General features: G+C 49.1%; 1 protein-coding gene across 1 annotated transcript in view; it reads left to right on the top strand.

The window, feature by feature from the left end:
* LOC130127618 (arf-GAP with dual PH domain-containing protein 1) overlaps window positions 1-25,545 on the top strand; it is a 43,340-nt gene that overhangs the window by 1,712 nt on the left and 16,083 nt on the right. The window contains exons 2-3 of the mRNA XM_056297304.1: window positions 17,120-17,247; window positions 21,450-21,541. Of these exons, the coding sequence (XP_056153279.1) occupies window positions 17,120-17,247; window positions 21,450-21,541 (220 nt within the window). The remainder of the gene's footprint in view (window positions 1-17,119; window positions 17,248-21,449; window positions 21,542-25,545) is intronic.

Below are 25,545 nucleotides of genomic sequence, written 5' to 3'. Positions count from 1 at the left end.
ATTGCATGCATTGTTTTCTATGTATATCCATCCTTCTCCCCGTCTCTCTCTCTCTCTCTCTCTCTCTCTCTCTCTCTCTCTCTCTCTATCCGCCTACCAGTCATTCCCTTTGTTTGCCTGCTAGTGCGTATCTCTTTCTGTCCACCTGTTTGTCTCTCTGTGTGCTTGTGGTTGTCCGTCTGATCTGTCAATCTGTCCACATGTGTGAGTAAATCTGCCTGCAACACACTCTCTCTCACTCTCTCTCTCTCTCTCTCTCTCTCTCTCTCTCTCTCTCTCTCTCTTTCTCTCTCTCTCTCTCTCTGTGTTTGCCTGGCTGTCATTTTTTTTTCTTTCCGTCAGCCTGACAATTTGTCTTTCCGTCTGTCTGTTTGCCGTTCTGTCAGTCAGCTTGCCTAACTGTGCTGGTCTGCATCATTTGACCCCCCACCCCCACCCCCCAGCTCTGTATAACGGGTGTGACTGGGCAGGCCTCTGTTTACACCGTCAAATCCTCCCATCACCAAAATGCACCAACCAGGGATGGGGAAAAAAAAAAAGCTGTGCAAACAGACGCGCCTTAGCAGCAGGGTGGTGTATTTTCTTCTTCTTGTTTTCTGCCTAGTCATACTTTTCTCCGTCCTCCCTCACCTTTACGCTTTGGCTTTTCTTGTCCCTCGCCCCTCCGCTGGCGTGCCCGGGTGAGGCGTGGGTTCTCTGTAGCTCAGCAAGCGTCACGGCTCTGCCCTTTGCCGAGGACACAGGAGCCGGCCGTCACCTCCGGGGGGAGAAGACTCAGCAGTCATCTGTGGGCGGGGGGGCGGGGAGGGAGGCAGAAGAAAAAAAAAAGGAGCGCTGATGTCACTGCAGGGAGGTTAAGACTCTTACCCCGAGCTAGTAATTATCACCCCACGCCCCCCCCATGCACCCCCCATGCACCCCAACCGCCTCCTCCGCCACTACCACCACCCTTAAAAAAACAACAACCATACATTCTTTATACCTAAACGTGTGGTTTCTTTAGCTGTAAAGTGAATGATACGACAGCACGGTGACGACACACGTCACGTGCTAATATTGATATATTGTAGCGAATTCGGGGGGACAACGCAACCACCGGAAGCGCCGCGGCCGGGAAGCGAACCCGTGTCGCCCGCACCGCAGGAGGCATCGCTAACCGCTCGACTAACGGGTCGGACCCGCCACCCAGCAGCCAGCGTGTCTTCTTATCCATGGACGTTACAACATCTTACCAGTGTGGGTTGAAAATGGCTCACCGCTCCATCCGCTGTTCGATGCTGACGTAGGCGCCGTTTCCACGGCAACGTTTTCAGCATAGAACGGTTGCGTTTTGACCGTTCGTTGGCGGCCTGAAAACGCAACCTTCTGAAACCGGGTTCCCGGAGGGAAACCTCCCGAAAACGCAACTCCAGCGTCGCCGGGTCGACTGGCCAAACGGGTTCCGTTTGAAAACGGTGACGTCACTGCTCCACTTCGCACATGCGTTTTACCTTACAGCGTTTGTGCGCAGGCGCGTGGTGTTTAACGGGGGGGGGGGTCCACCGGAAGAGCTCTCTAATACAAAGTTTCACCGCCGACTACTGGCCTGGCATGCACACTACAGCGGTGTCAGGCGGATCCGAGGGCACGGCGCTCGTATTGAAAACGACGTCGTCTGAACGCGGAACTTTCCGAACACGCAAAGGAAAAACTTTCCCGTTTTCAGCAAGACCGTTGTCGTGTAAACGAGTCGAAATACGCCGTGAAATAAGAAAAAAAAAATAAAGTTAACGCCCTCCAATCAGGAGTGGGCGACCCCCCCAGCCCCGCCCCCTTGAGTGTGAGTTTACGAAACCGCGCTCGTTTTCAAAATCGAGACGTCCGTCTCAGGAGTTCACTCGGTATCCTTGCACCTTTATTACATTTTTTTCTACCAATCTTGTGAATTTCTCTCAAGTTACAGTTATTTTCAATGATAGTGCAATGGTTCGGATTTGATCGAAAGGAGCCGGTTGAAGTGGTTCGGGCATCTGATCAGGATGCCTCCTGGGCGCCTTCCTTTTAGAGCAGTGGTTCTCAACCTTTTTGGGGTGCTGGACCCCCTGCGTATTTTTGATCTACCCTGAGGACCCCTCCACCTGATCTTGGGGGAGGGGGGTTGCAATTTGATAGAAACAGTAGAAGCTGCATTTTAAATTGCATTATAGCATTTATTCACTCTTTGGGGCAAAAATAAGAGCCTTCAGTTGTAACTTAGATATAGTTAACAAAACAGAGTTCTTATGCAGTAACTTTCAGATATATGTAACAAAACAGAATATGTATTCAGTAACTTTCAGATATATGTAACAAACAGAATTTTTATGCAGTAACTTTTAACAATGCAAACGGGAGCGAGATCTCTTATTGAAATACAATAAATTACACTTGTGAAACAGATGTAATCAGAGAAAAAGTCCTGTTACCCTTTATAGTTTAGGTAGATAAAGGTCTCAGTCACATTTGAGTAAAATAATCCTATTTCTATAAATGTCATAGGATCTTTTTTTTAAAGATATTTTATTTTCACGGACCCCTTGCAATTACACCACGGACCACTAGGGGTCCGCGGACCCCCGGTTGAGAAACACTGCTTTAGAGGTTTTCCGGGTACGTCCAACCGGGAGGAAACCCCGGGGTAGACCCAGAACTCGCTGGAGGGACTACATGTCCAATCTGGCCTGGAACGCCTTGGGATCCCCTAGGAGGAGCTGGAGGGCGTTGCCGGGGAGAGGGACGTCTGGAGTGTCCTACTTAGCTCGCTGCCACCGCGACCCGACCCCGGAGGAGCGGCTGGAGATGAGGTGAGCTCAAAGGTTCGGACTTGTGCTTTTGACGGTTGTAGAAGCCGTGGCCCGTCTCGCGGGGGCCCCCTTCCATCTGCGGCACATGGTCGGGGCCTCTTCGCGAGGCGGGTGCCTGACGCCATGCTGGGAGGCGGGCCGGTGGAGGTGCAAGGGTAGGGCGGTGTGTGGCGGCGAAGCAGCAGTTTACGCCGGGCCCTTCTCGTGGATCTCCGCTGCTGCTCCTGCCCATGCCCCTGCCTCACACATCCACGCCCTGCCCCTCCCCTCCATCGCGGCGTCCGGGTGGCGTGGCGGCGGTCTATTCCGCTGCCTACCAACACGGGGACCGCCACTTCGAAGCCCCGTGTCGCCTCCGGCTTGGTCAGGAGTCCCTACAGGCACAGTTGGCCGTGTCTGCGGGTGGGAAGCCGGATGTGGGTATGTGTCCTGGTCGCTGCACTAGCGCCTCCTCTGGTCGGTCGGGGCGCCCTGTTCGGGGAGGGGGGGGCTGGGGGGAATAGCGTCATCCTCCCACGCGCTACGCCCCCCTGGCAGAGCTCCCCGCTGTCAGGTGGCGACTCCACATGTATGGGAGGAGGCACGTGGTAGTCTGCAGCCCTCCCCGGATCGGCAGGGGGGGGGGGGTGCAGCGACCGGGATGGCTCGGGGGATATTGGCTGGATACAATTGGGGAGAAAAAGGGGGAAATTAAAAAAAAAACATACCATCACCCATTTAGCGCGTGAGCTCTATCAACCAAAAGCAAAATCCGCCTCGAGCGAGCTTAAAAAAACCGGTTTTTGCGGGTACTGAGGAAGTTTTATGGAATTCTGCTGTTCCCATCCAGCCTGTCTGACGGGATACTTCATATAACGCTCTACTAGCAGCCACTACACTGAGCAGTCTACATGCATTATACAGATGGTGAGTCACAGATTGGCCGACAGTGACGTCACCGGCCGCCATTTTTCTGCACAATGTTGAAAAGTTGTCATTGTTTCCCTTTAAGTAGCTTGCTCAAGGGCACGTTGGCAATAATTTGGGGGGCGGGGGGTGGAGGCATTAACCTTTTACATTCAATATCTGTTTGTTTACCCTCCGGTTAGTCTCCTACGTCTCGCTCCGATTCCTCTCAGAAACAGCTCTGGAAAACGTCTCAGGTTTTGTGTGCAGCGCACCGCAATCTTGCAAGACCGATGGTTGGGTTTTAATGAGCCACAGATGTGTGAGAAGTGGACGCGCCACTGTTCTGCTGTACCACGCTTGCATGATAGATCTGCTGTAGCACTCTGTCCAACAAAGTACTCCCAAGTCTGCGCGAACTGTTTTTGTACGTTTTTGGGGGGGGGGTTTGTACATATCCTGTTCTTGCACTTAGAGAAGCACATAACACTACGAGAGTAAGTGTAAACTTGCTTTCTTATATGACAAATAACTTGAAAACTAGTTCATTAATCTCAGGTTTTGTAACGCTCAGCTCCCTTCCAAAAAAGCCATGTCTGGAAAAGACGAGTTATCATAAATCAAGAAGGACTGGATGATATTTCTTTTTTTTTAAATTTTGCACAGATGTTCTGTCAAAACCTTGTCAAACATTAATGAAATACGGTCTTACGCTTTCACCCGTCTCTCCAGCAGAAATACGTTTCTACTCTGTTGGCTTTGGAGGGAAAATTGGTCCATCAGCGAGAGACTTTCGCTGATTAGAATATCAAATAATCAATTAATGGCCTCATTATTCCCATCGACTAATTAGACGCTACAGTGCACTCCACCACCAGACATCCTCCGACAGACACACCACTCATACGCACACACAGGCATGATGGTGTGTACCAGTGGCGGCTGGTGCTACAAAAATTTGGGGGGGGGGCGCAATTTACCTTGGCGCAGCACACCTGACAGCTGCTTTAATGTCCACACAGTCACAGAGTTATTAGGAAGGGCAATGTAGCCTATAAATTTATCAGGGTTCGTGGACGGTGGATGATTGACAGCTGAGACGAGGCGTGGTGGTGGGTGCGAACATGATTGACAGCCACGAGAATTGTCCACCAATCACATTAGATGAAAAAAACCATACCAATTCGCTGCCAATAAAAGTGGGGTGCCCCATGGGAAAGCTGAAGAAACCAGTGAGACAGCAGCCCCAGGTCACCTGCTCGCCAAAAGTTTGAGGGCTTACATAAGGGTTGGCGCTAGATCCAACGGGGTGTAGGCACGGAAGTAGCCGTGATTGGCTGTTGCAGCCGTGATTGGCTGTTGCGTCGGCCAATAGACGGCGCGGAACCTCAAAGCGCACTGATTTGAGACAAACGACGTTCACTGAAACATTTAGCTAGCTAGCTTACAATTGACCTTAACATTGCCAGATCGTACTGTAACCCTAACCCTAACGTTATTGCTAGCTAATGTAACCGGTTAATTCTTGCCCGGTGCGGGATTCGATACGGAATATACTGCACCACAAGGCGACATCACTAACCGCTCGGCTAAAGGATCAGACTCGTTAGCTAGGGGGCTAACGTGTCTTATTAGTAGTTTACAGTCGTCACCCTCCCCGGAAGCGCGCCCTCGCGCTTTGTTCTTCCCGCGCTCCGAAGAGACTTCTGAGGATCTGCACACTTCCGGATCCCACCGCTGCCACCAGTGTAACCGGTTATTTTCTTGCCGGTGCGGGATTCGATACGGGGTGTACTGCTCCACAAGGCGACATCACTAACCGCTCGACTAAAGGGTCAGACCCGTTAGCTAGGGGGCTAACGTGTCTTATTAGTAGTTTACACTAACTAACGTTAACTTAATTCGCCCCAACTATTGCTGTCTGTCGGTCTGGCAGTCAGTGCGCTTCGCGGTTCCGCGCTGTCTATTGGCCGACGCAACAGCCAATCACGGCTACTTCCGTGCCTACACCCCGTTGGATCTAGCATCAACCTTACATAAGGTATCGTTTGGCCGACGCCCCTCGCCCAGGAAGTATAAGTATTCAGACGGAAATCAACCAAATACTATTTGGAACCAATATTTAATGGCTGCTGACAGGCGCTCACAGACTGAAAACACTTTAATTTCATAATTATTTGCATTATACAGCTAAATTATATTTAACATGGGTAAATAGATTTTAATCTTGATGTTTGAAGGGGGTGGCGCCCCACCGCCCTGTACTGGCCAGCCGCCACTGGTGTGTACATAGAGACTTACACAACGACATGCTCGTGTTCAGGCAAACACTTGCAAGCACATATATGTGCATGAGGAAAATTTCCCATGATGCACTCATCTCACATCTATCTTTTTTTTAATACCTCAGGCTCCTCTTTTCAGATATCATCAAGCAGTATGTTCTAGCGCAAAACTCTGGGTTGGCTCAGACAAATAATTGCCAGTCAAGATCGTGTTTCATCTGACAGTAAACAATAGACTTCCGGAAGAACAGTGCAGACCCCGAGCCACTAAACATCAACAGGGACTGTGCGGGAAGGGCCCCTGTTTTCAGGTTCCTGGGTACGCACATCGCTGAAGACCTCTCCTGGACTACCAACACCACTGCAGTCGTCAAGAAGGCACAGCAGCTACTCCACTTCCTCAGGATCCTCAGGAAACCCCACCTGTAGGAGAAGCTGCTGGTGCCCTTCTACCGCTGCTCCATCGAGAGTGTGCTGGCCTACTGTATCTCTGCGTGGTATGCCAGCTGCTCGGCAGTGGGCAGGAGAGCCCTTCAGAGGGTCATCAATACCGCCCACAAGATCACCGGCTGCTCACTGCCCTCTTTGGAGGACTTATTCAACTGTCGCTGCCTCAGCAGAGCAGCCAACATACTGAAAGACCCAGCCCTCCATGGACATGGTCTGTTTGACCTACCCCAGAGCCATACAAGAACCGAACACTGCCAAACAACTGACACTGACAGTCCGGGACCAGTGGGACCATCAGTACTACAATACTTAGTTTCATTTATAGAACACTGCACCGATGTCTGCATTGCACCTTTGTATGTATATATACTATATTCCTAACTGCACTACTTGTAAATAGAAGAAGAAGAAAGCCAATTTATTTTGTCACTGTACGGGTTACAACGAAATGTGTTCTCTGCATTTAACCCATCCCTGTTGTGGGCAGCTGCAGCGCCCGGGGACCAACTCCAGTTCTTTCCATTACCTTGGCCAAGGGCACAGGCAGGAGTATTTTCCCCCCTTTTTCTCCCCAATTGTACCCCACTCTTCCAAGCCTTCCCGGTTGCTGCCCCACCCCCTCTGCCGATCCGGGAGGGCTGCAGACTACCACATGCCTCCTCCGATACATGTGGAGTCGTCAGCCGCGTCTTTTCACCTGACAGTGAGGAGTTTCACCGGGGGGACGTAGCGCGTGAGGATCACGCTATTCCCCCCAGTTCTCCCTCCCGCCCCCAAACAGGCGCCCCGACCGACCACAGGGGGCGCTAGTGCAGCGACCAGCACACACTCGGTTTCCCGCCCGCAGACACGGCCAATTGTGTCTGTAGGGACGCCCGATCAAACCGGAGGTAACACGAGGATTCGAACCAGCGATCCCGGTGTTTGGTAGGCAACGGAATAGACCGCCACGCCACTACAGGCAGGAGTATTAAGCCTAACATGCATGTCTTTTTGATGGTGGAAACCGGAGCACCCCGAGGAAACCCACATAGACACGGGGAAAACATGCAAACTCTACACAGACGGGATCTGGGACAGCCTGGGGTTCGAACCCAGGACCTTCCTGCTGCGAGGCAACACTGGGCCACCGTGCCGCCCAGGCCACTGCAATTCAGCAAATGTGCAATATCCTGAAGTGCAATATGTAAGCTGCTAATAATTTATCGTATTTTTTTCTATCTTATTGTTGTATATGGTATATATATATATATATATATATATATATATATGTGTGTGTGTGTAACCGGTTATTTTCTTGCCCGATGCGGGATTCGATACGGGGTGTACTGCACCACAAGGCGACATCACTAACCGCTCGGCTAAAGGGTCAGACCCGTTAGCTAGGGGCTAACGTGTCTTATTAGTAGTTTACAGTCGTCACCCTCCCCGGAAGCGCGCCCTCGCGCTTTGTTCTTCCCGCGCTCCGAAGAGACTTCTGAGGATCTACACACTTCCGGATCCCACCGCTGCCGCCAATGGAACCGGTTATTTTCTTGCCCGGTGCGGGATTCGATACGGGGTCAGACCCGTTAGCTGGGGGCTAACGTGTCTTATTAGTAGTTTACATATCTAATTGATATGTTTAGCTAGTTTGAACTCTTCTCTATCTACTAATTGCTCTTTGTTATGTGTGAATACACCATCAGGATTGCTACTCAAACCAATAAAGGAATTGTACTCTATTGTATTCAGTTGAGGGTCGGGGAGTAAGTGCGGCGTGTTTTACAAATCGCGCGGTAAAAAGGGCGGATTTTCGTCTGCGCCTGCGCACAGTAGTTGTCGCACCATGCCCGTGTGTCACGACTGGCAACGTGTTGCTCTGACGGAGAGGAGAAGCCCTGTGTGTGTGTGTGTGTGTGTGTGTGTGTGTGTGTGTGTGTGTGTGTGTGTGTGTGTGTGTGTGTGTGTGTGTGTGTGTGTGTGTGTGGTTAGTCAGTCATGTGGGTAGGGTAATATCCATGACTGCAGTCTTGTCATCCCTGCAGTGATTCTCACTAGGTGTAGTGACCTCATCCCTGCATGACTGATTCGTGTGTGTGTGTGTGTGTGTGTGTGTGTGTGTGTGTGTGTGTGTGTGCTGGTGATGGAGGTGATAATAAGGTGAGTCAGTTCTGATGAATGAGGCATACGTACTGTGTGAAACCCATGCTGCAGTAATGTAGTCAGCAGTGTGTTTTCTACATTAACTAAAACTTAAGAAAACATTAAAAATTAAAGCTCAGCAAATGTGGCGACAATGCCCACAAAGGTATTCAGTACTGTAACTCATACCATACTGAGTCTGAGACTCGGAGACTCGTACTGAGTCTGAGACTCGGAGACTCGTGCTGAGTCTGAGAAGGTTTCCTGCAAAGTGACGTCTGTAAGGAGGGTCGACTCTTAGAGTTCTCTCAGCCGACGCTTCATGACTCTCATTCTCTCATTAGTCTGGCCTCCTCTCCCTTCCCTTCCTCGCTACCTGTCCCCGTCTCTCTCTCTCTCTCTATCTCCCTCCCTCTCTCCTCACCTCTCGCTCCCTCCCTCTCTCTCCGCCCCCCCTCACGGTCGTTCCTGCCCCCCCCCCTGTCTCCAGTGCTCATGCTGTCTCTGTCTCTCCCTGGCTTCTCGTTGTAAACGTGTGCTGATGAGCGGCGGAGCTCTCTCCTCCACCTAGCATCTCATTTGAATGACCTCTTCATAATCTCTGACTGCTCTCTCTCTTTTATTCTCGCTCGCTAGCTGTGTCCCTCATTCTCCCCTGCAGCTCTCGTATGATTCATTTGGTGTGTGTGTGTGTGTGTGGGTGAGAGAGAGAGAGAGAGAGAGAGAGAGAGAGAGAGAGAGAGAGAGAGAGAGAGAGAGAGCGAGAGAGAGAGAGAGAGAAATGGGAGTAGTTCGGCTACAGACAGAATGTGGGTTGATAGGTGGTCGAGCCAAGCCCTCGTGACCTTGCATACGTTTCATGCATGCGACCACGTGTGCATAAACAAGCAGGCACACACGTATCTGTATGCACACATGCGCCATGTAAGCCTGTAATGGATGATGTCATGGTTTTGGTTCCAGAGGCTGCTGCTAACCAGCGTGATGATCCGTGGATCATCCTGGGAGCTAAACCCAATGTCCCGGCCAGTTCAGCTCCTTGTCATAAGCCTGCTGAAGGCCGGTCTGTCGTTGGACGGGTGTAAACACGGCGACAAGCGGTCCTGCCACCTCGCATCCACCTCAGGAGTTCCCCTCGAAAATAAATTCAACATCCTGGATTTAAAAGATTTCCCCCCCATTGGCCTGTCAGTCCCATGCGCCGGCAACTGCCACGCCTACTCTTCAATCCCCTGCACCCAACCAACCTACACCGGCATCTGGAGCCAACGACCGGCTTCTCTTTATCGCCTCCACACCCGAAGCCGGATTGCTCTCGGGCCTTCCACGGGGGGCGGGGCACAGCTCCACCGCCTACTCTTCACCACCCCGAGCCACAAGCTGGTACAGCGCCGCTTCCGTCGCACCCCGAGCGCAGTCCTCGTTCGAGATCCAGGGGCGCAGCAGCTGCTGCATGGAATCTGGGAGCACAGCTCGCCCCACTTAAGATGGTGACAATCGGTGACTCCGTTATCAGAGATATCACACTCAAGTTGGCAAAGACTTTTGCCTTCCCAGGAGCTAGGGTCTCGGATTTAATGGTCAAAACCCCCCGCCTGCTCTTCCCAACTTAGTGGGAAATATATGTTTTCATCTCGGGCCCCATTCCCACTCTGGGCCGTGGAGCGGAGCGTTTCACCAGACTCCCTCAGCTCCATTCCTGGCTCCAGCCTCACTTCAGGGTGCAGAACACTGGTTTTAATGACAATTTCAGTCTGTTCTGGGAGCGAGCTGCATTTTTTAAAAGGGACGGTTTACATCCAAACCGACTGGGTTCTCGCATGTTGTCTGCCAGAATTCCTCACACCACTCAGATCAGCCCAGCTGTGTGACGATGTGTGCTCGCACACTTTCCCTGCTGGCCAGGAGCTTCCAGTCCCCCTCTCATACTGAGAGGCTTGATATTCCTGTAATCATAACACATCAAAACGCACACATCCCTCATGTAAACATTAATAATCTATTAAAGGTTCGGGCGAATGAATCGACTTTAGCTTCCAGTACAAATACAAAAACACTTGGAATGGCACTGTTCAATGTTAGAGCTCTATCCAGTAAGACCTTCATTTTAAATGCTTTTATTTCATCTGCAAACTTGGATTTTATGTTTCTAACGGAATCTTGGTTGAAAACTCATGATCATAGCCAGCTAGTGGAACTGCGTCCTCCAAACGACGGTTGTTTCAACCAACCCAGGGTCCGTGGTCATGGTGCTGGCCTAGTTAGTCTCTACAGGAAGAGCTTCAAATGTTGTCGGGTACATTGTGAGGAATTTTCTTCCTCTGAAGTTCTCACTTTTAAGCTTGGCGCTCTCCATCCGATCATATCTGCTATCTTTTATTGCCCCCCCCCCCAAAAAAAACCTACTGGCAGCTTTTTAGCAGATCTCCCTTCACTAAATATTATTGCACCCCTTAAGGTTAGGTCTAAGACCTCAGAAAGGAAGTAGCCTTGGATAAATGACAATATTCGCAGCTCTGAAAGTGAATGTCAGAAAGCAGAGCGCAGATGGAGTAAATCTGGTCTCCAAGTATTATGAAGGAGTTGTTACTGCACTGAAAAATACGGTTAAGGGTGTAAGAATGCACTGCTTTTCTGGGATTATTAATGTTTTTATCTTATTTTACTGATAAAGTGGCGTCAATTAGAGCCTCTTTTAGCCCCAATGCCACTTACTCTGAAGCCCTTCGCCTGCAACAAGACAGTTTGAATCAGTGTAATCCCATTACCTGGTCTGAACTTTTAGAGAGAGCATCATATATGAGACTGTCTTCCGGGCCTCTTGATGTAATACCAACAAATGTTTTACTAAAAGTAATGGAATCCATCAGGCCCTGTTTGCTTTCTGTTTTTAACAGTTCCTTGTCTAATGGTTGTGTCACTGTTGATTTAAAACTTTGTGTTTGCACTCACCATTAAAAAACAAAACCCTAGGCTGGATCCTTCCCTCCCTCCAAACTTTAGACCAATTACCAAGTTGCATTTTCTCTAAAAAAATTTAGAAAATGTAGTGTCCAAGCAACTTCTCTCTGCACTGGAAAATAACAGCGTTTTTGAAAAGTTTCAGTCTGGGTTCCGGAAGTATCACAGCACTGAGACTGCCCTGCTCAAGATTACCAACGGCCTTTGAATGGCTGATGATGATGGCATGTGCTCAGTCCTTGTACTCCTGGACCTTAGCACACCCTTTGACTTGATCACTCAGCATCCTGTTAGACAGATAGAGGCACTGGGTGGGGACACTTGGTACAGCTTTAGAATGGTTTTTATCTTGCCTGTCAAATAGGATGTTCTGTGTCTCTGTGAACAACTATGTCTCCTTACTTATTTATTTGTTTGCTTATTCGTTCATTTATTTAAAATATGGTGTGCCTCAGGGGTCGGTTTTGGAACCTCTTTTTATATATATATATATATATATATATATATATATATATATATATATATATATATATATATATATATATATATACATGCTTCCCCGTGGACAAATTATTCATAGACATGGTGTCTCCTTTCTTTGTTATGCTGATGATATGCTGATGTACCTGCCTGTTAGATCCACAGACCCTGGAATGCCGAGTTCACCTAAAGATTGCCTTTTGTGATGTCAAAAACTGGATGTCAACAAATTTTCTTCAGCTGAATTCAAACAAAACATAGATCCTCGTTATTGAGTCTCAGCACATGGCAAAACAAATTCTGCTATCTGCTGGTTCCCTGTCAGATCATGCCAAGCCTGTTGCAAGGAATCTTGGCGTCTGGTTTGATAGTAATTTAAGTTCTGAGCAGCACATAAAAAAAGCTTGTACAATCGTGTTTTAATCAATTTAGAAATATTTCAAAAATACAATCTATGTTAACTTTTAAAGACACTGAGACCATTTTACACACCTTCATCTCATCATGCCTGGATTATTGCGACAACCTTTTTACTTGCCTGAACCAAAAATCTATTGATCGACTTCAGATGGTACAGAATTCAGCTGCCAGGCTTTTAACCAGAACCAAGAGACGTGATCACATCACTCCTGTTTTAACCTGGCTCCCAGTATGTTTTAGAATAGATTTTAAGATCTTAATGATTATTTTAAGGCTCTTCATGGCCTCTCTCCCTGCTATATCTCTGATCTCTTGTAGTCATCATCAGTGGTCACTCGGGGTCGAGTACGACTGTCCTCCTTCTAGGTCCTTGTGGGTATCCTTGCGGGAGGATGCCCGGGCGTGACAGCTTTTTACATGGAGAGGCTGATGCCCCTGCGGCCACCACATGGTCCTTGGCAGGGAATGGCCAGAGTCCAATGGCATGGAGAACCAAGACGATTGGGGACCACCCTCTGTTGCAGCCTTCATCCGCCTTCACTTGCATTGTCTTCCGACAGTTCCGCCATTGAGGTCTTTGTTGGATAGTGCTTCATCTGGAACGTCCCCCTTGACCTATCCGCCTTGGGTGACCCTACCCGGAACCAAGCTCTGGGCGGCATAGCTCTTGGGATCATTAATACATGAATGCTTCTCCATCATGGCAAGGTGGCGATCCAGGAGAAGCTCTCTTAGTACCGTACACCACTAAGTCCTTTGAGATCCTTGGGCAAAGGTATTTTGTCTGTTCTAGGGGCAGTTGGGGCCCTGAGGCTCTGGAACGATCTGCCCAGGGAAATCAAATCCGCCGAGTCGGTCATCTCTTCTAAGTCTCTTCTTAAGACATGCTTTTATCAGTCTTTCCTAATTTTACTTGTTTTGATTTTCTTTGAACTGTCTTTCATAGTCTTTTATTGGTTTTATACACCAGATTTATTTCATTTTATTTTACTGCCTTTGTGAAGTGCATGGTCACGTGGTTTTCGAAATGTGCTCTGTAAATAACATTTTTTATTATTATATTATCATTGTTAAATGCTGGAGAAGGTCACTGCAATTTCACAATAAAGATTATCTTTATTGCGAACACTGGGTTATTTACTCTTTCCAACTATCTATCTATCTATCTATCTATCTATCTATCTATCTATCTATCTATCTATCTATCTATCTATCTATCTATCTATCTATCTATCTATCTATCTATCTATCTATCTATCTGTTTTCCTTTTTTATCTATCTATCAATTTTTTTCCTTTTTGGGGTCTTCTAGAATTCAGATTCTCTTGATCTGTCTGCCTCTCTCACTGTCTCTTATGTTATCATTCTCTCTGATTCTCTCTTCTGTCTCGTTCTCTCTCTCTCCTTCTCTGACTCTATTTCTGACACCTCTGATCTCTCAATCCGTCTGTTCTGCGCTTGACGGCTTCATTTGTGATGATGGAATGAAACTCTGCCCGCAATCACACCAGTCAAACGGTTCTTCATGCATGCGCGCACACACATGCACACACACACGCGCACACACTAGATTTTTTTCTTTCGTTTTAATTACTTAATGTGTCTGCCAACTAATCAGATTTCACGTACAAGCCAAGTCACTGTTAGCATGTACCACACTCTGTGTGTTTGCACTGTGTCTATGTAGAGTAGTACTACAACACACACACAAACACACACACACACACACCATTTGGCTGCCATGGGAAGAAGCCATTGTCAGCTGTTATTTGTGTGTTTCTTTTGTGTGTGTGTGTGTGTGTGCGTGTGTTATATTACCAGGCTCTGATGGTCTGGCTAACTTGATAACTGGATTTAGATTAGTGAACTTATCAGTAACTATGTTTCCTGTTGCTAAAGACTAAATAGAATTTCCCCAAATCACGTTCTGCTGCACTGCTGTCCTTTATGGATGAGAACACGCCGAGAGGGGACACACACACACACACACACACACACACACACACACACACACACACACACACACACACACACACACACACACACACACACAGGTTAGAGTTACACATACTTAGGTGCACAAATAAACAGGCAGGCACCCGCAGTCTCAGACATGGACATGCTCTTTTTCCCCATGTGCACCCAGTGGGCGATCCGGCAAGGTTAGAGAACTGTAGGCCAATCTCGAAACTTCCTTTTTCATCCAAAATCCTTGAAAAAACAGTTGCGGGAAAAAAAACTCCTGTCGTTGGTGGAGGGTTCAAGCCAGCTTTCGCCACAGGAATAGCACCGAGACTGCATTACTAAGAGTCTTGGTAATGCAGTCTCATAAGAACAGACAAAGGTGAATATTCAGTGCTTACTCTACTGGATTTACCCGCTGCCTTTGATACCATCGATCATGCCATCTTGCCTGACAGGTTTGACACCTGAGATGACATACTGCATTAAACTGCTTTCGATCTTATTTGACTGATCGATGTTTTAATGTTTGTATCGAAAAGCACGCGTCCTCGTTCGCGCCCCTGCTTTGTGGAGTCCCTCAGGGGTCTGTCCTTGGGCCAATCCCATTCTTATTATACATGCGTCCTCTGGGGTCATTTGTTCAGCCGCTTTTATGACGCCATACTGCTGCTATGCTGTTGATATACTGTTCTATTCATCTGCCAAACCTAAATAACTTCAATCGACTGTCCTCCCTCCCGCCGACACCAAAGACTGGATGTCCTGGAGTTCCCTTAATTGGCCCTGATTGGTCCACTTAACTCAAATATCAAACCTACCGCTAACAATCTTGGTATCTATCATCTCTGACTGGTATCTGTCTTTCGACCGCCATGTCAATAAGTTCGCACAGTCCTGTTTTCTGCAGCTAAGGATATAGCGAAGATCAGATATATTTTGTCTTCTAGGGATCTAGAACTATTCATTCCCATGTTCATTTGTTCCCTTCTTGATTACTGTAACCCGCTCTACACGTGCCTCATTCAAGCTGCTTTACTAGAACGACCAAGGCGGTCATTCTGACGGTTTTGGATGTTCAAAGTTTAGTAACTTTGTGGGGGGGGGGGAAGATACAGACCTGCTGCTCCCCGAATTCCCCTAAAATCGCATATATTTGCATTAAAATGAGTTTTAGATCAATTGCACAGGAAAGAAAAAGATCTCCCTACAACGACCAAGAGCCGTCAAAAAGACGGCTCGTAGTTTGCGCGTGATCGTGCACGTCATGCCACTATTTATGACGAAGTTCATACACACACCAGCGTCCTCCAGTGCAGGGAAAGAGTCTAAACTGGATTTTTTGGGGTTATTTCCAACATGTCTGGTTGCACACCCCGTTTCAGACGCACCGTGACCCCCGCTGAGGCCTTGCAGTATTTACAGGTGTCGGACAGAAGCGATCTTAATTTGTCTGAGAAATAGTATTAGAGTTGTTGAAATGTTAATTTCGGCGTCAGTCGTTTACCTAACAGACACACTGACATATGCCACGCGTTAATATCTCAACTGGCCCACGCTCACTGTGGGCAGGAGTGAAATCCCGGTCGTTCGAGTGCTAAATCGTTTGCAGTCGGTTCTGAAAGCAGCTGCCAGGTACCAGAACCAGCCCCAGGTCCCGCACTATTCCTGTCCTTGCATCTCTCCGCCGGCCTCCTGTCACATTCAGAATAAATCACAAGCTCTTATTGATTGCTTATAAAGCGCCGCACGACCTTGCCCCCGGCCGTATTTCTGATCTCATCCCTCATTCCACTTCTCAACCACCCCGATCCTCAAACCTCCCTCTTTTGTCCACCCCCCCACCACCCCGCGCCAACTGCAAAACAAAAGGTGACCGCGCCTTTGCAGTTTCAGCCCCAAGCCTCTGGAATAATCTTCCCCAATCTATCCGATTCGCTGACTCTGTGGCCTGTTTGAAGCCTCCTCTAAAACCCCACCTGCACAGGCGAGCCTTTAGACAGACAGACCCCCCACCCCTGTCCGGCTCGTTTTTACTGTGCTCTCTTTCTCATTGTGCCATATTGTCGTTGAGTTTATGCTATTTACTAGTTTACTTATCTTGTGTGTGTATGTGTGTGTGTGTGAGGCACTTTGTAACTGTGTGTTTTCAAAAGTGCTATGCTTAAATATGCACCCATCACACTAACAAACAGACACATTCGCACACAGGCATGCACACACGAGGATGCACAGCCATGCAGACTGTCACACATCCAAAAATACTCATGCACATCCGCACAAGCATGCACACACACACATGCATGCCCGTCCACTCAAGCAGGGAGGCCTGCGCACAAACACGTCTACGTGCATATGCCCACACAAAGACTGTCCTCGTTACATTTGCCCCCGTTTACCCCGTATCTATTAACCTCGTAGAAGTGCCGGCAGCAGCATTCTCAGGATTACGGCTTGAACCTTGAGCTGTTGCTCTCTCCTGTTGCGGCGTCTTTTATGACAGCTCTTTCTCCCCCCCCCCTCCCTTTATCTTTACTGCCACTCTCTCTCTCTCTCTCTCTCTCTCTCTCTCTTCCCCTTCTGTTCTCACACATCCTCCCCCTTCTTACAACCAACCTCTGTGTCTCATACTCACTACTCAACCTGCTCTCTCTCTCTCTCTCTCTCTCCCTCTCCCTCTCTCCCCCCATCGACCCTCCCGTCTGTCTTTCCCCCTCCTTCCTCCCACAGAGCCGGACTGGGCGTCGTTGACGTTGGGTGTGTTTGTTTGTCAGGCCTGCTCTCTCCTGCACCGGAGCATCCCCCACATCAGCCGGGTCAAGTCGGTCCAGGACACGTGGGATGCGAGCGAGGCGGAGGTAGGGCAGTAGTACACCTGCAAAAGTCACCGAGGTGGTGGCGCCTTGAAAATATGATGACGTCCAGTGGCGGCTGCTGCTAAAAAATTTGTGGGGGGGGGGGCCCACAATTTACCTTGGCGCAGCACACCCGACAGCTACTTCAATGTCCGCACAGTCACAGAGTTATTAAGAAGGACAATAGATTTTATCAGGGCTCGTAGACGGTGGGTGATTGACAGTCGAGACGAGGCGCGGTGGTGGTTGTGAACATGATTGATCGCCACGAGAATTGTCCAATCCCATCAGATCAAAACACATTAAAACAATACCAATTCGCTGCCGATAAAAGGGGGGAGTGTCTGGGGCGCCCCCTGGAAAATCTGAAGAAACCAATCAGACAGCAGCCTCAGGTCACCTGCTCGCCGCACGTTTGAGGGCTTACATGAGGTATGGTTTGGCCGGCGCCCCTCACCCAGGAAGTAGATGTATTCAGACAGGAAGTACATGTATTCAGACAGGAACCAACCAAACACCATGTGGAACCAATATTTAATGGCTGCTGACAGGCATAATATTTAACATGTTTACGTAGATTTTCATCTCTTGCTATCTGAAGGGGGCGGCGCCCCAGCGCCCTCTACTGGCCAGCCGCCACTGTAAACGACCTGTAGAACATACGCTCGGGCCATTATCTTCACGTTATGATTTATTTACATTTCTATTGCTTTATTTGAGGCGGGAGATAAACCTTTACGCCTTCAAATATCGCAAAGGTCAAAAAGCAGCATACACCTAGAATCCTGCACAGATCCACGTTCCAGTCAGCAACACGGTACAAGAGCGAGTGTGTTATCGCATATAAAACACCACGTCTGTGATTCGGCTGCAGATGCGAGCCAGAGGCGAGTACCACAGAGCTTCACGGCCACGGTGCTCTTTGCAAAAACACACAACCTTGTGTCCCATCGCTTTGAGACAACAGCTTTGCAAAAATACACGTTGCTAACGTTATGAACTAGTTTAGCGTGAGGCACTTGTAACTTAACACGTTGAAACACTCCGAACAACAACATCCATGAAATAAGTGACAACATAGTAAACATAGATTACATCCCCCAGGTGAAACTCCCCCCAGTCAGGGGAGAAGAAGCGGCTGGCGACTCCACATGTATGGGAGGAGGCATGTGGTAGTCTGCAGCCCTCCCTGGATCGGCAGAGGGGGGGGTGGAGCAGCGACTGGGATGGCTCGGAAGAGTGGGGTAATTGGCTGGATACAATTGGGGAGAAAAAGGGGGAATAAAGAATAATTGGAAAAAAAAGACACTATGGCAGCAGTTGCGTGTGATTCTTGCTGTCTTTCATTGTCACTTGATTCACATAACCTTTCGGAGGTCAGACAGAACCTTTCGGAGGTCAGACAGAACCTATCGGAGGTCAGACAGAACCTATCGGAGGTCAGACAGAACCTTTCAGAGGTCAGACAGAACCTTTCGGAGGTCAGACAGAACCTAACGGAGGTCAGACAGAACCTTTCGGAGGTCAGACAGAACCTATCGGTGGTCAGACAGAACCTATCGGAGGTCAGACAGAACCGATCGGAGGTCAGACAGAACCTTTCGGAGGTCAGGCAGAACCTTTCGGAAGTCAGACAGAACCTATCGGAGGTCAGACAGAACCTATCGGAGGTCAGACAGAACCTATCGGAGGTCAGACAGAACCTTTCAGGGGTCAGACAGAACCTATCGGAGGTCAGACAGAACCTATCGGAGGTCAGACAGAACCTTTCAGGGGTCAGACAGAACCTATCGGAGGTCAGACAGAACCTTTCGGAGGTCAGACAGAACCTTTCGGAGGTCAGACAGAGCCTTTCGGAGGTCAGACAGAACCTATCGGAGGTCAGACAGAACCTTTCGGAGGTCAGACAGAACCTATCGGAGGTCAGACAGAACCTATCGGAGGTCAGACAGAACCTTGCAGAGGTCAGACAGAACCTATCGGAGGTCAGACAGAACCTTTCAGGGGTCAGACAGAACCTATCGGAGGTCAGACAGAACCTTTCAGAGGTCAGACAGAACCTATCGGAGGTCAGACAGGACCTATCGGAGGTCAGACAGAACCTTTCAGGGGTCAGACAGAACCTATCGGAGGTCAGACAGAACCTTTCAGAGGTCAGACAGAACCTTTCGGAGGTCAGACAGAAACTATCGGAGGTCAGACAGAACCTTTCGGAGGTCAGACAGAAACTATCGGAGGTCAGACAGAACCTTTCAGAGGTCAGACAGAACCTATCGGAGGTCAGACAGAACCTTTCGGAGGTCAGACAGAAACTATCGGAGGTCAGACAGAGCCTTTCAGGGGTCAGACAGAACCTATCGGAGGTCAGACAGAACCTTTCGGAGGTCAGACAGAAACTATCGGAGGTCAGACAGAACCTTTCAGAGGTCAGACAGAACCTATCGGAGGTCAGACAGAACCTTTCGGAGGTCAGACAGAACCTATCGGAGGTCAGACAGAACCTATCGGAGGTCAGACAGAGCCTTTCGGAGGTCAGACAGAACCTATCGGAGGTCAGACAGAACCTTTCGGAGGTCAGACAGAACCTATCGGAGGTCAGACAGAACCTTTCGGAGGTCAGACAGAACCTATCGGAGGTCAGACAGAACCTTGCAGAGGTCAGACAGAACCCATCGGAGGTCAGACAGAACCTATCGGAGGTCAGACAGAACCTTTCAGAGGTCAGACAGAACCTATCGGAGGTCAGACAGAACCTATCGGAGGTCAGACAGAACCTTTCGGAGGTCAGACAGAAACTATCGGAGGTCAGACAGAGCCTTTCAGGGGTCAGACAGAACCTATCGGAGGTCAGACAGAACCTTTCGGAGGTCAGACAGAAACTATCGGAGGTCAGACAGAACCTTTCAGAGGTCAGACAGAACCTATCGGAGGTCAGACAGAACCTTTCGGAGGTCTGACAGAACCTTTCAGAGGTCTGACAGAACCTATCGGAGGTCAGACAGAACCTTTCAGAGGTCAGACAGAACCTATCGGAGGCCAGACAGAACCTTTCAGAGGTCAGACAGAACCTTTCAGAGGTCAGACAGAACCTATCGGAGGTCAGACAGAACCTATCGGAGGTCAGACAGAACCTATCGGAGGTCAGACAGAACCACATTGCCGTTGGTTTCCCAAATAGCCGACATTATGACCTCGATCACTTGGCTCCATCGTGCGGCGGCCCTCCCCGAGCCTCTCAGAGGAGGAGGACAGGGACATGTTGTGAGGTCCAGCTCCGCTGGCTCACACATGGAGATTATGTCCAGATGAAAGGGCCGGCTGGCCGGCCGGGCGGGACAACAAGAGCAGGACGCCAGACGCTCTCTCGCCGAGGTTTAGGCCTTCCGCCGGTTAATCCCTCGCACAGACAGGGTCGGTCTTTGTCGAGGGCAGAATTCAGCTCGGGCCTCAGATTATCCGTGGCTGCACACGCTCATGTTAATTAGAAAGTCATTTTGCCGTCTGCTTTTTGATTCCAAGGATTACTGTTGGGATTATTGATGGTTTGTTGTCCTGCCAAAGCCACTCTTAAATTGCGGCTTCCCGGGGCGTCCGCGTAGCGTAGCGGTCTATTCCGTTGCCTACCAACACGGGGGTCGCCGGTTCGAATCCCCGTGTTGCCTCCGGCCTGGTCGGGCGTCCCTACAGACAGAATTGGCCGTGTCAGCGGGTGGGAAGCCGGATGTGGGTTTAAGTCCTGGTCGCTGCACTAGCGCCTCCTGTGGCTGGTCGGGGTGCCTGTTCAGTGGGGGGGGTGGGGGGATAGCGGGATCCTCCCACGCGCTACGTCCCCCTGGTGAAACTCCTCACTGTCAGGTGAAAAGAAGCGGCTGGGGACTCCACATGTATGGGAGGAGGCACGTGGTAGTCTGCAGCCCTCCTCTCCTCCACCCCCGGATCAGCAGAGGGGGTGAAGCAGCAACCAGGACGGCTCGGAAGAGTGGGGTAATTGGCCGGATACAGTTAGTTAGAAAAGAAATGGGGGGGGGTCCACTCATGTGTTTTGCAAGTTGTACTTATTACTGTGGCTTACTTGTTGACCTGCGCCTCACAGCAGCAGAAGTGTCCACACCGCGTTCTCCCTAAGTGCTCATTTGAGTTTCTGACAACGGCCCTCATGTGGTTTGGCCTGACCGAGCGGTGGTTTCCTGTCTCTTCCCCTCCAGTTGATGGCCGCCATGGGAAACAATGCCGCCAAGGCCAAGTACGAGCAGAAGGTCCCTGCGTTCTACTACAGACCCACACACACCGACTGCAAGTAAGTCGCCCGGCCGCGGCTCGTGTGGACGCCGCACGGGGTTTCACACTAAGAAAGCGGAAGTGCAAGACTAGAAACACAGTTCATGATTGACATGGCAGGCTGGCGTGCTCCGCGGGGAAGTCCACAGTGTCTAATGGTCCTTTTGGAAGGGCTCGCGGCGGCGGTTCGAGATGTTCCGGTTTTTTTGTTTTTACACCGGTACACTCGGCTGACGCCGGCTTGGCAGTCCCCCAGATGCCTTTCAGTAGCGAGTACTGGAAGTACAGACCGGAGGAGGAGGAGGAGGAGGAGGAGGAGGAGGAGGGTGAACAAACGAGCACGTAGAGAGCTCGAGAAGTTTGCAGCTTGGGTTGGGGGGGGTGCATGCCGGTTATTGCACGACACCGAGAGATGGCGGTGCTCCCTGTAGCTCTGACAAAGCCGGAGGGAATGTACGAATTGGTATTTTCCAAAATGAAAGTGGAAAATTACAAGCTGATGTTTTGGTATTAGCAGAAATGAAATTGATATTTTGAAATTGGTATCGGTGGGTTTCCTCCAGGTGTTCCGCTTTCCCCCCACAGTCCAAAGAGTAGGTCAGGTGAATCGGCCTTACTAAATTGTCCTTAGGTGTGTGTGGGGGGGGGAGGGGGGGGGCTGTGATGGCCTAGCAGTCTGTCCGGGGTGTCTCCCCGCCTGCCGCCCAATGACTGCTGGGATAGGCTCCAGCATCCCCGTGACCCTGAGAGCAGGATCAGTGGTTTGGGTAACGGATGGATGGGTGGATGAAATTGGTATTTTTGTATTTTAAATCTACACTGTTAATTTCTCGCCTCAAATTTTCCCAGAAATGAATTCTGGGTGGCTGTTGCAGCTAGAAAAGATTGATTGATTGATTGATTGATTGATTGGTAATACATTAACAGTCCTAGTATAGATATTATTGTGGCACGGTGACGCAGTGGCTAGCGCTGTTGCCTCACAGCAAGAAGGTCCTGGGTTCGATCCCCGGGGTGGGCCAACCTTGTTTGCATGTTCTCTCTGTGTCTGCAGTGGGTTTTCTCCGGGTGCTGCGGTTTCGCCCACCATCAAAAGACATGTTAGGGTTGCTACTCTGCAGGACGTGCCCCTGACCGAGGCATGGCAAGACCAACTGGACTTGGGCCCTGGGAGCTGCAGCTGCCCAGTGCTCCTAGCTACTCAGCTAGGATGGGTTAAATACAGAGCAGAATTTCCCTACGGGGATCAATAGACTATATCACAATCAATAAATAAATATATATATAATAACTTAACTTAGCAATAAGCTGTGGGCTTTGCTTTCCCCTGCCATTGCTTTTTAAGGTGGAAATGAACGCTGGGATCTTTGCATATCTCAAATCTGCCAAGTCACCAGCTCATGCATCCTCAATGCAACTGATGCATCCTCGGTCACGTGGCGGAGTCAAAAACCCATCCCGGCATTTGGAGCATGTTTAGCTAATTGCAAAGATATGTTTTTGCACACGTACTTGGGTCACGATGGGTGACGTTTCACGAGTTCACGAGGATGAGGAGGGAAAGGCGCATGCATGGTTTTCAATCAAGTTACATTCATATTACAGCCACCCGTTGTTCCGGCTCTACAACATGTTTGGCTGTGTGGAAGGGACCAGACACAACAGCAGAATGTAATTAACCAGAGCCATAAAATACATAAACAAAGTACCATAAACTCCTATGAAAACTTGCATGTGCTGTGTGGATGTGTAGAGAACAGCATCCACCGAAAGGTTTAAGTGAAGCGGTGAGCTAGCAGTTGCAGTAAAACCCATGAGCCTGAAGCAACGTTTGTTTGTTGGGGTTAGTTTCCCAGTACTGCTAATCGAAACGTCTTTGCAAATGTTTTAATACTACCTAAAAGAAGAGACGTGTGACAAAGTCACACTGAGTGTTGGCGAAAGAGGCATCGTGTCACTGCAGCTTTGGTGCAGACTGAGGTAACGCTTCACACCTGCAACTGTGAATGTCACTCTGCTCCCTCCCCTGATGCGTGTGTGTGTTATATATATATATATATATATATATATATATATATATATATATATATATATATATATATAGTGCATCCGGAAAGTATTCACACCCCTTCACTTTCCCCACATTTTCTTATGTTACAGCCTTATTCCAAAATGGATTAAATTCCTTTTTTTCCCTCATCAATCTACACACAATACCCCATAATGACAAAGTGAAAAAGGTTTTGTAGAAATTTTTGCAAATTTATTAAAAATAAAAAACTGAAATATTGCATGTACATAAGTATTCACACCCTTTGCTATGACACTCAACATTGAGCTCAGGTTCATCCTGTTTCCACTGATCATCATTGAGATTTTTCTACATCTTGATTGGAGTCCACCACTAGTAAATCCAATTTATCGGACATGATTTGGAAAGGCACACACCTGTCTATAAAAGGTCCCACTGTTGACAGTGCATGTCAGAGCAGAAACCAAGCCATGAGGTCAAAGGAATTGTCTGTGGACCTCCGAGACAGGATTGTATCGAGGCACAGATCTGGGGAAGGGTACAAAATAATTTCTACAGCTTTGAAGGTCCCGAAGAGCACAGTGGTCTCCATCATTCGTAAATGGAAGAAGTTTGGATCCACCAGGACTCTTCCCAGAGCTGGTTGCCCCGCCAAACTGAGCAATCGGGGGAGAAGGGCCGTGGTCAGGGAGGTGACCAAGAACCCGATGGTCACTCTGACAGAGCTCCAGTGTTCCTCTGTGGAGATGGGAGAACCTTCCAGAAGGACAACCATCTCTGCAGCACTCCACCAATCAGGCCTTTATGGTGGAGTGGCCAGACGGAAGCCTCTGCTCAGTAGAAGGCACATGACAGCCCGCTTGGAGTTTGCCAGAAAGCACCTAAAGGACTCTCAGACCATGAGAAACAAGATTCTCTGGTCTGATGAAACCAAGATTGAACTCTTTGGCCTGAATGCCAAACGTCACGTCTGGAGGAAACCAGGCACCTCTCATCACCTTGCTAATACCATCCCTACAGTGAAGCATGGTGGTGGCAGCATCATGCTGTGGGGATGTTTTTCAGCGGCGGGAACTGGGAGACTAGTCAGGATCAAGGGAAAGATGAAGGGAGCAAAGTACAGAGAGATCCTTGATGAAAACCTGCTCCACAGCGCTCAGGACCTCAGACTGGGGCGAAGGTTTACCTTTCAACACAACAACGACCCTAAGCACACAGCCAAGACAACGAAGGAGTGGCTTCGGGACAAGTCTGTGAATGTCCTTGAGTGGCCCAGCCAGAGCCCAGACTTGAACCCCATTGAACATCTCTGGAAAGACCTGAAAATAGCTGTGCAGCGACGCTCCCCATCTAACCTTACAGAGCTCGAGAGGATCTGCAGAGAAGAATGGGAGAAATACCCCAAATATAGGTGTGCCAAGCTTGTAGCTTCATACCCAAGAAGACTTGAGGCTGTAATCGCTGCCAAGGGTGCCTCAACCAAGTACTGAGTAAAGGGTGTGAATACTTATGTACATGCAATATTTCAGTTTTTTATTTTTAATACATTTGCAAAAATTTCTACAAAACCTTTTCCGCTTTGTCATTATGGGGTATTGTGTGTAGATTGATGAGAAAAAAAGGAATTTAATCCCTTTTGGAATAAGGCTGTAACATAACTAAATGTGGGGGAAGTGAAGGGGTGTGAATACTTTCCGGATGCACTGTATATATATATAGAGAGAGAGACAGACAGACAGACAGACAGAGACAGAGAGAAAGAAAGAAAGAGAGAGAGCGACAGGTATGTTAAAAATGTGTGTGTGGGGGCGCCCCCCCCCCCCCCCCCCCCGGTGGCTCACCTGGCAGAGCATGTACCTGAGTACATGCTGAGTCCTTACCACAGTGGCTTGGGTTTGATTCCGGCCCGGGCCCTTTGCTCCGTGTCATCCCCTCTCGCTCCCCTGCCTTTCCTGTCTCTCTCTACTATCACCATCAAATAAAGGCGGAAA

The sequence above is a fragment of the Lampris incognitus genome, chromosome 17 (assembly GCF_029633865.1).
Source record: "Lampris incognitus isolate fLamInc1 chromosome 17, fLamInc1.hap2, whole genome shotgun sequence".
Taxonomy (NCBI): domain Eukaryota; kingdom Metazoa; phylum Chordata; class Actinopteri; order Lampriformes; family Lampridae; genus Lampris; species Lampris incognitus.
This window is presented reverse-complemented; position numbering and strand designations above follow the sequence as displayed.